At 33.8% G+C, this 14746-nt stretch overlaps 1 protein-coding gene across 1 annotated transcript in view; it reads left to right on the top strand.

Annotated features, from left to right (window-relative positions):
- The first annotated feature begins 2977 nt into the window (after positions 1–2977).
- LOC127880977 (von Willebrand factor D and EGF domain-containing protein-like) overlaps positions 2978–14746 on the top strand; it is a 36054-nt gene continuing 24285 nt past the window's right edge. Inside the window, exons 1-18 of the mRNA XM_052428530.1 lie at positions 2978–3126; positions 3359–3423; positions 3700–3931; positions 4167–4231; positions 4498–4600; positions 4924–4985; positions 5707–5854; positions 6330–6386; positions 7530–7701; positions 8511–8619; positions 9349–9435; positions 9674–9892; positions 10042–10206; positions 10600–10679; positions 10784–10847; positions 10969–11151; positions 11345–11562; positions 11717–12008. Coding sequence (XP_052284490.1) covers positions 3075–3126; positions 3359–3423; positions 3700–3931; positions 4167–4231; positions 4498–4600; positions 4924–4985; positions 5707–5854; positions 6330–6386; positions 7530–7701; positions 8511–8619; positions 9349–9435; positions 9674–9892; positions 10042–10206; positions 10600–10679; positions 10784–10847; positions 10969–11151; positions 11345–11562; positions 11717–12008 — 2373 coding nt within the window. The 5' untranslated portion in view covers positions 2978–3074. The remainder of the gene's footprint in view (positions 3127–3358; positions 3424–3699; positions 3932–4166; positions 4232–4497; positions 4601–4923; positions 4986–5706; positions 5855–6329; positions 6387–7529; positions 7702–8510; positions 8620–9348; positions 9436–9673; positions 9893–10041; positions 10207–10599; positions 10680–10783; positions 10848–10968; positions 11152–11344; positions 11563–11716; positions 12009–14746) is intronic.

Raw genomic sequence — 14746 nt, 5'->3', positions numbered from 1 at the left:
AAGCGCAGATAAATACGTTAAAATCTATAAATGTTTACAAATACCTTCATACTTACTTGTTTAGTTTAATAAATTTAAACATAAAATTCCACGGCAACTGTTATTTTATGTGTGTATCTTTCACGATTTATTAACCCAATCACCTGAAAGTGAAGAAAACCATCGAAACCATGAATTAACACACGTTCTCATAATTAATTACTCTTTGTCGAGCAAAATAAATGTATCTTTAAAATATGTATAAACATTGCGGATGCTATACACAGTTGTTTTTAAACTGTGTGCTCTCAAACATGTGTTGTTGTTGTTGTTGTTTTTTTTTTATATAAATAATTTATTGTTAACAACAATATATTGATTGACTATTTAAAGAAAATAGTTTTACAAAATGCGATAGAATCGTTGAATATATTCATTAACAACTTCAATTCTTAGAATGATGTATTCAATTGCTTGTCGCCCTTAGTACCTGTAGTACTTGTACGCTACACAGAGCCATTGACATATGAAAAAAGAGGATCATTTAGGTCATCATCAAACATAACATAACATTGTGTATGTCATCCAATAATTTTCCGGAAACGCCAGCAGCGCAGTATTATGACAGAAGGGAGACTGTTTCGGGACATCAGAGGGCATCCGTCAATGCTGTCTTCTCTCCTGAGTCATGTTAAACCTTTTCCTTGAGAAGATGATGCATGAGACTATGTTATACCACAACACCTCTTTCTGTATCGTTGGAAGATCAATCTTCAACTTGAGATTCGCTGATGACATTGACCTCATGGGTGGCACAAGCAGTGAACTCCAAGATCTCACCAAGTACGGAGAAGTCGAAGATAATGGTGACCAGCACGATCAACACCAGTGCTGACATCACTATGAACGGCAAGAAACTGGAAGAGGTGACCTGCTTCAAGTACTTGGGAGCAACCCTGTCCACGGATGATACCAGTGTTTCTGAGGTCCGTACAAGAATTACCAAGGCGACCGTCCCCACCAAGTTCAGGCTCTACAAGTCCCTTATAGTCTTCATTCTGCTGTACGACGGCGAGACTTGGACGCTCAAAGCGGACACTGACTGCAGGATACAGGCCTTTAAAAATAAGTGTCTCTCCTTATCTCCTACATGAACACAAGACCACAAGTACGTCCGAAACATGAATGCAACACTTGTTGGCCCACAAGGGCCTTTACTGGCGAAGGTCAAACAACGAAGGCTGGCTTTGTTCGGACACGTCACCAGACACGACTCTTTGTGCAGGACTGTGCTTCAGGGAAGGCCGCCGTCGATGCGTTCAGAAGAAAAGCTGAATGGACAACGTAAAAGAATGGAAATCACTTCCCATGGAAGAATTACTTTAAGCAGCCCACAACAGAACAAACTGGCGAAGGATTACTGTATCGTCGTCCCTTATGTCCGCCAGACGATGATGATGATGATGATGATGATGATGATGATGATGATGATGATGATGATGATGATGATGATGATGATGATGATGATGATGATGATGATGATGATGATGATGATGATGATGATTGATGATGATGATGATGATGACGACGACGACGGCGACGACGACGATGACGATGACGATGATGATGATGATGATAATGATGATGATGATGATGATAATGATGATGATGAGCAGCTTTATTTGATTTATCCTGTCACATGCCTTTAAATCAGCCCGATAACCAGGTAACCTAATATCACAAAAGATATTAAGCTAGATGACCACGTGACCTCGAATATCCGTCAGTTGCTCTCCGCGCATGCGCATGCCTTTACTATTTTTTTTTATAAAATATACTTTTTTCTGTTTAAAAAAATACCAAATACATGTAGAGTACTGTTTGTTTAAACATTATTATTTAAACAGCATACTTTCGTCTTTGTGTATTGAATTAATAACGATTTCTGTGTTGTTTAACAAGATGGAAGCTAGCCTAAGCGCTTTGCATGACGTGACGTTACAATGTTTTTGATCGCGCGTGGTTTTTCTCATATTAAATATTTAAACACAAAATACTCGAAAGCTAGATATTTAAGAAACATTTCAACACATTTTGTAAATGTTACAGGATAAATAGAATAATAGGTTGGTGACGTGAGTGGAGAATGGTTACCTGGCTCGTCGGAGGATCTTATCGGGTACGCCTTCGGCTCACCCGATAAATTCCTCCGACTTGCCAGATAACCATTCTCCATCCACGTCACCAACCTATTATTCTCTATTTATACCATCATACATCACTTAACACAAGTATTGGGTTTTGAAGTTCAGCTAGCCCACAAACCGGTTTTAACCCCAAAACGTTGCATTGACTGTTCCAAGAAGGTGATCAGGTTTTTATCATGTTAAGTTTATAGTTGGCGTTCTGTTATAAAGTAGTGGATTAAATTAATATTTGTTGTCTCCAAATAGTGTCTAATGTTTGATTATTTGCTATATTAATAATAACGTTGCGAAACAACTGATCTCGCGGAAACGTTTGACTACGGGGAATATTGCTATTCATACAAACAACTTGCAGACGTGTCATGAAAGAAAGACACAATAACATCGACGAGTCTTGGACTTCTGATTGTAACTAAAAGGTGGTCTTATTTGCAATGCAGAAATTTCTACATTTTAATTCAGAAAACTTAAAACACAAGTTTATTATGTGTTGTACGTTTATAAACAATTTCAGTGGACAATAAAATTATCGCTGTTTGTTTTGAAATGAAATACCCTATTAATTTTCATTACTTACTGTGTTAACAAGTTGAGAGCCACTGATAAGAAAGCGTTGTAAATCAGGGCAGATGACATAACATGAATCACTATATTTAAACCAAAAACATGAAATAAAGGTCTGTTAAATCATGCAACGTCAGTTTAAGTCCCATAATTTATTGCAAATAAAAATGTGACTTAAGATTTCCAAAAACATAACACTTCAACAAAGTAATAAAAAAATCAACTTAATAACAACGTATGTATTATTTCGGGTATAAAAGATGAGAATTACGGTGATTAGCGCACTTTAACGCTGAGTTTAATTGCCCAGTGATCTGTTGCTCGATGATGAAGATCTACAGGTTGATATACGCGTTCTGCTTGTTGCACAGCTGCCGTACGTTTCTTCACCCGAACGTTTACTAAAATAAAATTATTATGTTTAATCTTTTAAACTAATATGCGGGAAATTAATGATTTGACGGATTTTAAAAGCATTACATTTCATGTCGTCATTTGATGAAGATTAAGTCGTTATTTTGTTACACGCGTAATCAAAATGTTCGTATTGTAACTGAATATATGTATGTGGATAAGTTGTGTATATATGAATTAAACTTTTATTTAAGATGGATCCACAACATCATGGTGGTCGTCGACAACAACAGAACCAGACTCCACAGCACAATCGACAGTAAATATAATATTTCTCATTGTGCAGTTGCATTGTAACAAGGACTTTTTTAATTGAAAACAAATGATTAGATTTTTATGTACGCATCAATAAATTGCGTTCCTTTTATTCTGTATATCAAAATATATTGACATGAAACTATTAACGTAATGATGTTGATACATCTTATTACACATCAATTGTCTATATACATCACAGTGAAAAAAATGGCAAATTATAAGTGTAGCTATATAGTTTCATAAAATGATCTATTTTATATACAATGTTCTTGCTCAGATTACACCATCTACAACATCGTGGTGGTCGACAACAACTTGGTGGTCATCCACTGCCCATTCTACACCATCGTGGTGGTCAACAACAACTTGGTGGTCATCCACAGCTCAATCTACGCAATCGTGGTGGTCGACAACAACTTGGTGGTCATCCACCGCTCAATCTACGCAATCGTGGTGGTCGACAACAACTTGGTGGTCACCCACTGCTCAAGCCACAACAAACGATAGCGGTAACTCCATGAGTAACGTACTTTAAGCAAAACATTATTTTTTTAATTACTTATATTTAAACATAGCAGTAAGCATAAATGAAACGCTATCCCAATCATATTTTTTGGCACATGTTATTTCGAATGTCGCTCTTAATCTTTTGAATCTGTATCACTATAATAAATAGGATTTAGATGATTTTCATTTAACGTTGTTTTATTTACGTATATGTTGAAGTTTTGCATTTGCTTAAAGGGGGAATAACGTCATCGTGGTGGTCGTCGACAATATATGGGAGTCCCTCCGAAGAAAACCAAACAGTAAAATAAACATTTAACAAATGCGTTTCTGTTTGCATGCATATTAAGTATCATAAGCGAAGCACAATTTGCGTCACTGCAGTGTATTCTGTGTGAAACAGTATATTCATATTGAAGGATATTTAATGATGACATAACGCTCTAAATCCAGTATGTATTACTATGATACATGGAATATATGTGAATAATATTTGTATTATTGTTTTATGTCAGGTACAATGGATAGTTAGCCTTTGTATACATGTACATTACGTTTATATATCTAGACAACCACGCCTTGGTGGGAGTTTACTACGACAATAGCATGGTCATGGATAACAACAAAAACAACGAGTTGGTGGTCATCAACAGCCACATCTTCAACAAACGGTAGAGCTGACTCTTGAATAACTCATTAGTACTAAACCAATTAATATATGATACCATAATATACTTTGTCATAAAAAGAAGCATAAATTCAGCATAATTCTCGTCGAATATAAGTTATATTGGGCATGAACTTTTTATTGTATTGTATGCTTCTCTCGCATCAGTTTTTACATTGATACCATTTGCATAGTTTATTGGTACTGTTAAGTATTTGAGACGCCAACGCCATTTGTCGCAATTATGCATGTTTTACGTTGACGTAATCATCATTATTGTTGTTTACTTTTTTTTTTTAATTGAAAGCCTAGTTTATTGGATTTAAGGTGGACATACAACATCATGGTGGTCGTCCACACCCCAGTCTCATTCCACACAAACAACAACAGTAAGTATACGTTTTACAAAATGCATTTCCGATCAATTAAAATTGTAATGCCCAAATTCGTTGTATTTATACCTTGAGTGTATCAATATGTTATTATTACATGTCATTTGTTCATGGTGTTTAGACTATCAACAAATAACCTCGCAAAATATTGCAAAATTGACATTTTGTTTAATTCACACATGAAGGAAAAACACGAAGAGAATAACAAAAGCAGAATTTGCCAATACAGTACACTATTTGTGCAATGAAATACTTAGACATTAGGTGAGTGTCGCAAAAAAAAAATAGTTTCAGCTCTGAGATAAGTTTGAGACATGTTTATCCTTTATTGCTCATTCATCATATGTTTAAAAAAAACGTCTATTTCTTGGGTTTTATGTTTACGACATAAATTATCATTTTTGTTTTGTCTAATCCAAATACTGATACACATGAAGAATACAAGTTGGGTCGATTCAGATTTAATTAGTTTAAGTATTTCGCTTGTTTGTGCAACCTTTTAATCAATTGCCTTTTAAAACGCTGTATATTTAAATGTGACGTAATAGAAAAAAAGCACCACACACAATGGAAAGAAAATTTATGTTTGTAATTTTAAGTGCGTCATACTATGCTCAAAACATTCGAACGCTCGTCAAACCTATTATATATGTTTTGAAGTCACGCATTATAGACTATCAAAAAATAATGTTTAATACAAGTTTATAAATATTCATAGACAACACCGCCGTCGTTGCCGTCAACAACAACAGGGTGGTGGTCAACAGCGACCTCCTGGTGGCCATCAAATACTACTCTATCAACACCATCTACAACAACTGCTTTGTGGTCAACAACTCGAGCACCTACAACAAATCAATCTACACGTAACCGATCATTTTCTTTGTATAAGACTTAAAGTAAACTTTTATGGTATTTCAGATTGAGTTTGTAGTCAATTAAACTAGATTCGATCATATTTGCAAAAATAACTGTTTCATAAAAAGAAAGGCATAGTCCAAATACATTTGGAAGATTTCTTCCCTTGAACATCTTTATTTAAGTTTGAAATCATGTGTGTATAATAAAAAAAAAAAGTTTAATCGACTTACATACCCTATTTTGTTTTAAGATATTAGTGGAAACATATAACGCTTTTGCCCGATGGCTTTACTTGAACAATCATGCAATGTGCCGTGCACTATTGAAAGGTTACCAACAAACAGTTAAATGTAAAAGTTCTCAGAAATTTAAATGAACATGGACGCGTAAACTTGTTATATGTCCATAGATATAAATATGATTTATATTGTCTATTATTACCATAAGCAATTATTGATTCTGATTGTTTCACATACACAGATGGGTGGAACTTCACGACAAGCTCTGTACTCAATACATCGACGACGACAAATCCAGGTAGACGTTTTTTATGTATTTATGTTGTTAACATTAATAGTGTATAAAAAGCAAAATGTGGAACTTCGCGACTACATTTAGCGCTTTACTCAATAAATCGACGACTAAAAATCAAGGTTGACGTATTTGTTAACATTAATATCGTTAACATTAATATTTTATTTAAAAAATTATCATATGCAATTATGTTAATGATTATGCCGTTGTAATTCACGGTAGTAATATGTGTTTAAAGGGGCCTTTTGACAGATTTTGGCACGTATTGAAGTTTGTAATTAAATGCTTTATATTGATAAATGTAACCATTGGATCTAAAAAGCTCCAGAAAAAAATCAAGAATAAAATTTAAAAAATAAAAAAGTAACCCACAACAGGGCTCGAACCACTGACCCCTATAGTCCTGGAGTAAAATGTCTCACTTAGACCACTCGGCCATCAGTACTTAAACAATGAATGATGTATTTTATACTTTATATAAGCAATCGTCGTAGCTTCACCAAATATAACGACAACAACAGAACTCTCCAAAGATGCATATAATGGCTATTTTAGAGCATGGTTAATGTTTAGTATTGATGTGTCCTCACAAATATTATAACTAAAACGAAAATTTGCGATTCTGAAACAATTTTTTTAAATTGTGTATGACAATTTTTAAAATGTTATCGTGAAACATTCAAAATGGCACAATTGTTTTTAAAGCAAATGTCGCGTTTTTCCACCAAAACGATATTTAAAATGTTTATTTAGCACAATAAAAAACGATTTAATATTGATATGACTGAACGTGTTGGGAATGTCTGCATGTTTCAATAGGTGTTCCACTCTATCTCACATGCGATTATAATACTTTTTTTCAAAGCAAATCAAATAACTTCTAAATGTAACTTGTAAATCATCAGAAAATTTATAGTTTAAATGCAATGTTAATTCCTTGGTATAAAACCGTGTTAAATACAATGATCCTTTTATCGTTAATTTATGATATGCACACACGAGAAGGCATGCGGTCACTACATCTGCAATGTTTACATTGTCTGAGGCCTACTTAAGTTACTACCTTTAAAGTGGTACATACAATAATGTCGTAATAATATTTTATGCAAGACAAATCTCTTGTCAATGTAAAATACTTAATTTTAGGAATCTTACCCCCACCTGCTAATGTCAGCATTAAGTCCATACACATTCTACCCACACTGTCGTATAGGGAACAACTTGACGGAACTACAAGTGGTGCAATAACTTACACTCCTTACATTGTGTTTAAGTGCCACTTCATTTTAGACGGCAGCTATTTCTATTTCATAGATTGGTAAGTTTTTAGAGTTTACAAGTTTGTATCGTTCTTAATAAATATTGAAGGCTGTAAACTAAGAGAAAGGGTTAATGTCAAAGTAAATGCCACAGAAGGCAAACGCAATATCACAGGGAACTAAAAAAAATGTATTGTTATTAAATTTAAAAAAAAGTATGCCTATTATTTGATGTTGATGTTGTTGCTTTTCAAATTGATCAAAATGCATTCTTTAGTGTTTTCATTAATTTATACTGATTCCATTTATGCCAAGCGTCTAGAAAAAAAGGCATTGGCAAACGTAGACCCAGATTAGGCATGATGCGGCGTCTCATCTGGATCTGCGCTGTTTGCTTAAAGGAATTTCTGTAAGAAATATTCTAAATATAGAAATAAATATACTAGACATCCCTACTTTTGGAAATAGATTGATCCAATTTAGAAGGATGGGAGAGTCCACTAGGCATAATGGGTTAACATATATGTTCCCAGATGACATGGACACTTCAACGTTATAATGTATAAATTACTGTTAAGGCATGCTTTTAGTGTTGTTTATATAGAGTACATGTATATAGCTTTAATATGTTTGCTATAATGTTGTTTAATTGAAATAAATTAAATCAAATAACAATAATAAAAAATGAAAACAATAGGCAGAATGTGTTAAACACTGAATCGATAAATCAACAATTTCGAAAGTAAACAATAATTTAATTATCGTGAGTTAAATAATGATATAATTTTAGTACTTGACTTCAATTTATTCCTTACAAAGGATCAAATACAATTGAATGCAGATTATAATCGGATTTAGTTTTCGTCAGGTATGTGAATGGTGTGGCCTACAAAACGTTTGGACCTTCCAGGAATTTAGACGAGCTAGTTTTGACAGATACTTATTTAGAGAATGATAAAATATCCCCAGGGATTGACGTAAGTGGTTCTTCGTTTCTTATCTTTCATATCTTTCATATCTAGTATGGGTGACAAATATAGACAGTAACACAAGCTCCAGATGTTTGAATAAAAGATAAATCTGTTTATATCAGAAAGATGTCTTTTTTTGTTTTTGGCAAGCGACGTATCAACGCAACACGGCGCAAAAAACACAATTCAAACAAAAGTATATTGAATCAAACAGGGGACACACTTTGTTTCTGAGTATATGATATTTTAATCAGAGACCAGTGCAAATCATACGCGGTCACATGTCAGGGGTTTTGAAATTACGCATCAAATTAATTATTAACAATCGTTTATCGTGGCAATTCGGGAAGCGGACAACGACAACAAGCGAGGCATTGTATTGTAATGCGCATGGGGGTTAGAGGGTTATGGTTATGGTGTTAGTGTTAGGGACGGGTTAGGGTTAGGATAAGCCTTAACACATACCTTAACCCTAACCCGACCCCTAACACTAACCCTAACCTAACCATAACCCAGGGGTATCTCCCCTATACCATGCCTCGCTGGTTGTAATTGTCCTCTTCCCTGGCAATTCGTTTGGCATTTGGAAAAACACGTTCACACATGCTCCAAAAGACGTATATTGTTTGAATAATTATATAACAACACATTTTTTACATTAATCCACTACACACTGCATGTAATTCACTAACGATATTATTTACGGTTTCATACAAATACAGTCATTCGTTTCAGATATATTGCGGGGTTCGTGTTGCCAGTGATGAAACTGGTAGGACAACACCGTCTTTCAATAGTACTGTTTTCTTTGCAGGACTTAAGGTTTGAATATAAATATTTTCAGAGAAATGCTTATGTCTTAAAAACATCTTTATAGTACGCTCTGTTTAGAATGTATTGAACTTTGGTTTTAAATTATATGACAATATTGATTAAGTTTTTAAATCGAACTGATTTTGTAAAAATTACAAAAAGAAAGTACATAATGATACCCGTGTTTTGCAACTATATTGCCTAGTTCAGTTGTATACTGATATTCATTAAATAAATAATACTTAAGATTGTTGGGAACCGGACAAGCCTTTCACAAGACACTGAAGCAAGTGTCCGATTGATGTCTACCGTACCGATTGGCTGCAAGTACAACAGTCATGCTCCTAACACAGATTGCTTCTTGGATCTGCAAATATACGATCCAGCTGGATACAAATGCAATCAAGGAAATATTGTGCAGCTGAAAGTCATGCCAGACAGTCAGTATTGCGGACAGAAAATCAAGGTTAGTACTGAAACAATTGCTGGACAATCGTGAAGCGTGTACGGATTTCACATATATTAATGAACGTTTCTACAATACGTTAATTACGGAGCATGTTGGTACGATCCACTTATGTTCACTTTTTATTTGCTTACTTAATTACATTCAAGGGTCTGAAAAGGGGTGACTTCTGGAACATATCCGCGATTTACGAAGTTAAAATACAAACTGTGGACGAAACTCGAAACGACAAAAGTAGATATTCTCTACACATGCTAACTGCGACAGATTTCGGACACAGATGGTTCAGTAACTATAAGCTTGGCGCCGTCGACGTAAGTAACTGTTAATGTTTATTTGTTGCTCATATCTAAATAATAATATATATAGTTAAATAGCATAACAAAAACTACGTAAGCAATGTGAATCATCAGCTACGTTAGCTAAAAGTACCTCATATACGCAGTCATCAGCATGTCCGTTGCAAGTTTAAATAACTACTGTAAACAATAATTGAACACACAGGTGTTTAGCGTGTGGCTATGATATTAATAAGTGAAAACATAATTTTGAATGAAAAATAATCAAATTATAACGAAAAATCAGCTTCTCTGAAACAAAATGTTAACGATCAAATATATTTTCACTAATTAATATCATAGCCACACGCTAACCACATCTGATTGAACACCTAGACACAAACAAGTAATCGTATGTTGCATTTGTAGGTTGATGTTCTAAAAGACAATACATATTCAAGAGTATGTTACTCTCACGTTGATCCACACATGAAAACTGCAGATGGGCAGTAAGTTTCATATTAACTATATTTTGGATTAGTTTATTGACATAAAAAATCCGAAATCGATATATTTATGTTTGAACTGTATTGTGATGATTTGTTTTGTTTAGATACTACGAAAATCAAGAAGATGGAGAGTATCTTTTGTACAAAAATGTAAAGTATGGAATTGAGGTATGTTGTATTGAAATGTCGGCAAATGACACTGCTTTGTATATGAAAATGTTTTATTGAGATAGCTGTAATTTATATTATAACTAGTTCTTGTGCAACGATGTAAAATGTTTGTTCAAAGGTACAAGAGAAGTACAAACGGTGCAATAATAACTATGCTTTGTGCACCTGCGGCATAGCGATCAAGGCGGGCGCGGATGTTTTTTTGATCAACACCTGTGGCACGGCAGTTTTTACTGGGTTTGTGAGCTGTAGGGACGGTGGAATTCTAAAGATCGTCAACCAGGGAACCAGGCAGTTTTACGTAAGATTTACTGCTTTTTCATCCTAATGAAAAACATTAGCACGTGTTAAATGTTTAACTGCTATACGTTGACAAAAACTTACAGAGCAGTTTCATTTTTTTGTTATCTTGCCTTTTTTTATTTTTGCGATGAACTGATTCATAAGTATACACATTTCATTCAATGCAAAATAAAAGCTCGATTGTATTACAGGTGTACACGCCAATAGGTACGTGGATTGATATTTATATGCATGGGTCCTCGTATATAAATACAATGAACGTAGATATTTATATGGCTCCGAAGGATAAAAAGCAAACGGAGGGCTTGTGCGGTTATTTCGACGGAAATAACGCCAATGATTTCCGCACACGCAACGGAACGACAATATCAGCTTCATCATATCCGTATGCGTTTACAAGAAGTTGGAGGTATACCGCTTAATTATATACCTGATTAAACTCAATGAAAAATAATCGCTGCATCAATAAATGAAATACAATGCAACTGACTAAAATTGTATTGTTGTAGTATGCTTTGCTATATGAATATAGCAATTGATTTCCAATTTTAACATATTTGCAGACTCAAAGACGACGAAAACCTCTTTAAAACGGTGCGATCACCTCTTCGCAAATGGTCCGAAACCAACGGAATGTACTGTGTTTGTGACCCGCCCAGTACACGCAATACATCCAGAGGGGTGTGTGCTGAAACCCAGTACATGAGATGTCCGCGGTACGAGGCCACTACCCAGAAATACTGCCGGTTCTCGGGGAACAGAAAGAAGAGATCGACCGTTATGAAAGAAGAACGCGAATTACTTCGATTACTAGCACTAACGAAGCAATCTAAGGAAGTACATGACCTTAAAAAGGTATTTATTTTTGTATGTAAGTTTTATTGACTACCTTGGTCAAGTGTTTAATTTTTTGCCTTTGATTAATGAAGTGATTTCGCATCGAAACTTTATAACAACGACAAAATTCACATGAATAAAACTACCTTCAATTCATGGAGAGTAAGTTGGTTCCTTTTTCCTAGTTCCTTATTCCTTATTCGAATTAGGAATAAGGAACAGTTCCTTATTCCTTATTCACGATTTCTTATTCGAATAAGGAATAAGTAACAGTTCCTTATTCCTTATTCACGCTTAACATATTTGACTAAGCTTTTTAAGAAAATAATGCAATCAATTCTTAATTAAATCAAAACTAAATAACAAGAATACATTTAATTTGTGTATAACGATACATATTCATGTTTCTTCTTAGCGTTTTAATAGGATTTCTTGTATAACCCGAGCCGGCATTATCTACTTCGAATTCTAGCTTCAAATCAACCAAACCTTAAGCCTGTATACTTTTTTAACGTTTATGTGATATAAAAATGCAATCTAGTACATTTCCTAATATTTGTTTTCATTTAAACTCCATTTCCTTTTTCGCGGCCGAATACGGAAAAGGGAACCAGTTCCTTATTCCTTATTCATTCCTTATAAGGAGCCTGCATTTTCTTACTTAAACATCAATGACATTGATAAAAATTGTTCAACATATACATGAACATCATTATATACATGTATATACATAGGTTGGATATTTAAAATACATATATCAATACATTTCTACTAAGTTTTAAGTAATGATAAACCAGTTCCTTTTTCAGTTTGAATAAGGAATAAGGAACTGCTTCCCTATTCCTTATTGAAATCGAATAAGGAACTGGAATGTTCTTACTATAAATGATAAATCAAAATCGAATAAGGAACGGCATTTTCTTACTAAACAAAAACATAAATAGGAATCAATGAGATCAATAAATCAATGAAAATCACTGTAAATATAGGTTGGGTATAACACATATTTATTGAGGTACTTTACTTATTTTAGTTTACTTATAACCCAGTTCCTTATTCGATTTCAATAAGGAATAAGGAAAAGGAACTGCCATTTTCTTGCCAAAAAAGATAAATTAAAGTGAACCAAAGAGCTCAATACATCAATGAAAATCATTATTAATGTAGATTGGGCATCAAAAATATGTATTATAGTACATGTCTTCTTTTTTTTATTTAATTTTAGCCTAGTACCGTACATGTCTACTTTTTTTATTTAATTATAGCCTAGTTCCTTATTCGGTTTGAATAAGGAATAAGGAACTGATTCCTTATTCCTTATTCAAATCGAATAAGGAACTGGCGATTTCTTAATTAAAAATAAGTGAAAATGAATCACTGAGATCAATACATCATGAAAACCACTGTTAATGTAGGTTGGGTATAACAAAATAGCTATTGAAGTACATTTCTACTTAGTTTCATTTAATTATAACCCAGTTCCTTATTCGATACTCAGCTATCGGATAGTCTTGGCCAAAGGTAAGGTCCAGAAGTTTCATTTAATTATAACCCAGTTCCTTATTCGATACTCAGCTATCGGATAGTCTTGGCCAAAGGTAAGGTCCAGATAAAACTTCAAAAAATGTATCAGAGATATAAATTTAAAAAAAAACTCACATTTAACATAGCCAATAATTACGAAATATAAAGCTGCGCTATGATAGAATGATCCGAATTAAAGTATCCGAAATTATGGTCTCTGAATAAGGAATTAGTAATAAGTTAGTTCCTTATTCGGAAGCCCGTATTTCGGACAATCACTTTCAGATATTTTATTTTTTAGATGTGTGTGTGTGTGTTATTTAAGCTTGATTATGTTATATGGATGTATTCTGTCACATTTCTATTGTATATTCTATTTGACGAAATACGCTGAAAACAAATATTATTAAGACGATATTAAGGAAATGGCATTGTTCTACTCAAACATAAATTAAAATTTACCAAAGAATACTAAATGTCAATGAAATGATGGTACATGTAAAAAAATATGTATTGAAATACATTGCTGTTTAGTTTTATTTAATGAGAATCCAGTTCCTTATTCGGTTTGAAATAGGAATAAGGAACTGGCTCCTTATTCCTTATTCAAATCAAATAAGGAACTGGCGATTTTTTAATAAAAAAATAAATGAAAATGAACCAAAGAGACCAATAAATCAATGGCAATCATTGTTATTTACGTTGTGTATCCAAAACATTAACTGCAGTACATTTCTACTTTTTATTTATTTAATTATAACCCAGTTCCTTATTCGATTTCAATAAGGAATAAGGAACTGGTTCCTTATTCCTTATTCAAATCGAATAAGGAACTTCCATTTTCTTATAAAAAACAACAACAATAAATCAATAAAAATCATTGTAAATGTAGGTTGGGTATCGCACATATGTATTCTTGTACATTTCTACCTAGTTTTTATGTGTAATGATGACCAGTTCCTTTTTCGCGGTTGAAAAATGACAAAGTAACCAGCTGCACTAACTCGGAAAAATAGGACTGGTAACCACCGATACCAGCGCCATTTTGTCGCGTCCCACGATCTTTTATTGTGTGCCATTATTGAAGGTCGCCGGATGTACGGATGCATCCAAGATCGGAAAGACGCGTTTTCGGAGATATAAAATGCATTTTAATATATAAACACTCAATAAAAGCTTGTATACGCATTTGTTTTTTTTATGGAAAAACAAAATACGTAGGCATCTCGATG

This window comes from Dreissena polymorpha, chromosome 1 (assembly GCF_020536995.1).
Source record: "Dreissena polymorpha isolate Duluth1 chromosome 1, UMN_Dpol_1.0, whole genome shotgun sequence".
Taxonomy (NCBI): domain Eukaryota; kingdom Metazoa; phylum Mollusca; class Bivalvia; order Myida; family Dreissenidae; genus Dreissena; species Dreissena polymorpha.
Note: the sequence above shows the minus strand (reverse complement) of the source record. Positions and strands in the feature narration are given on the sequence as shown.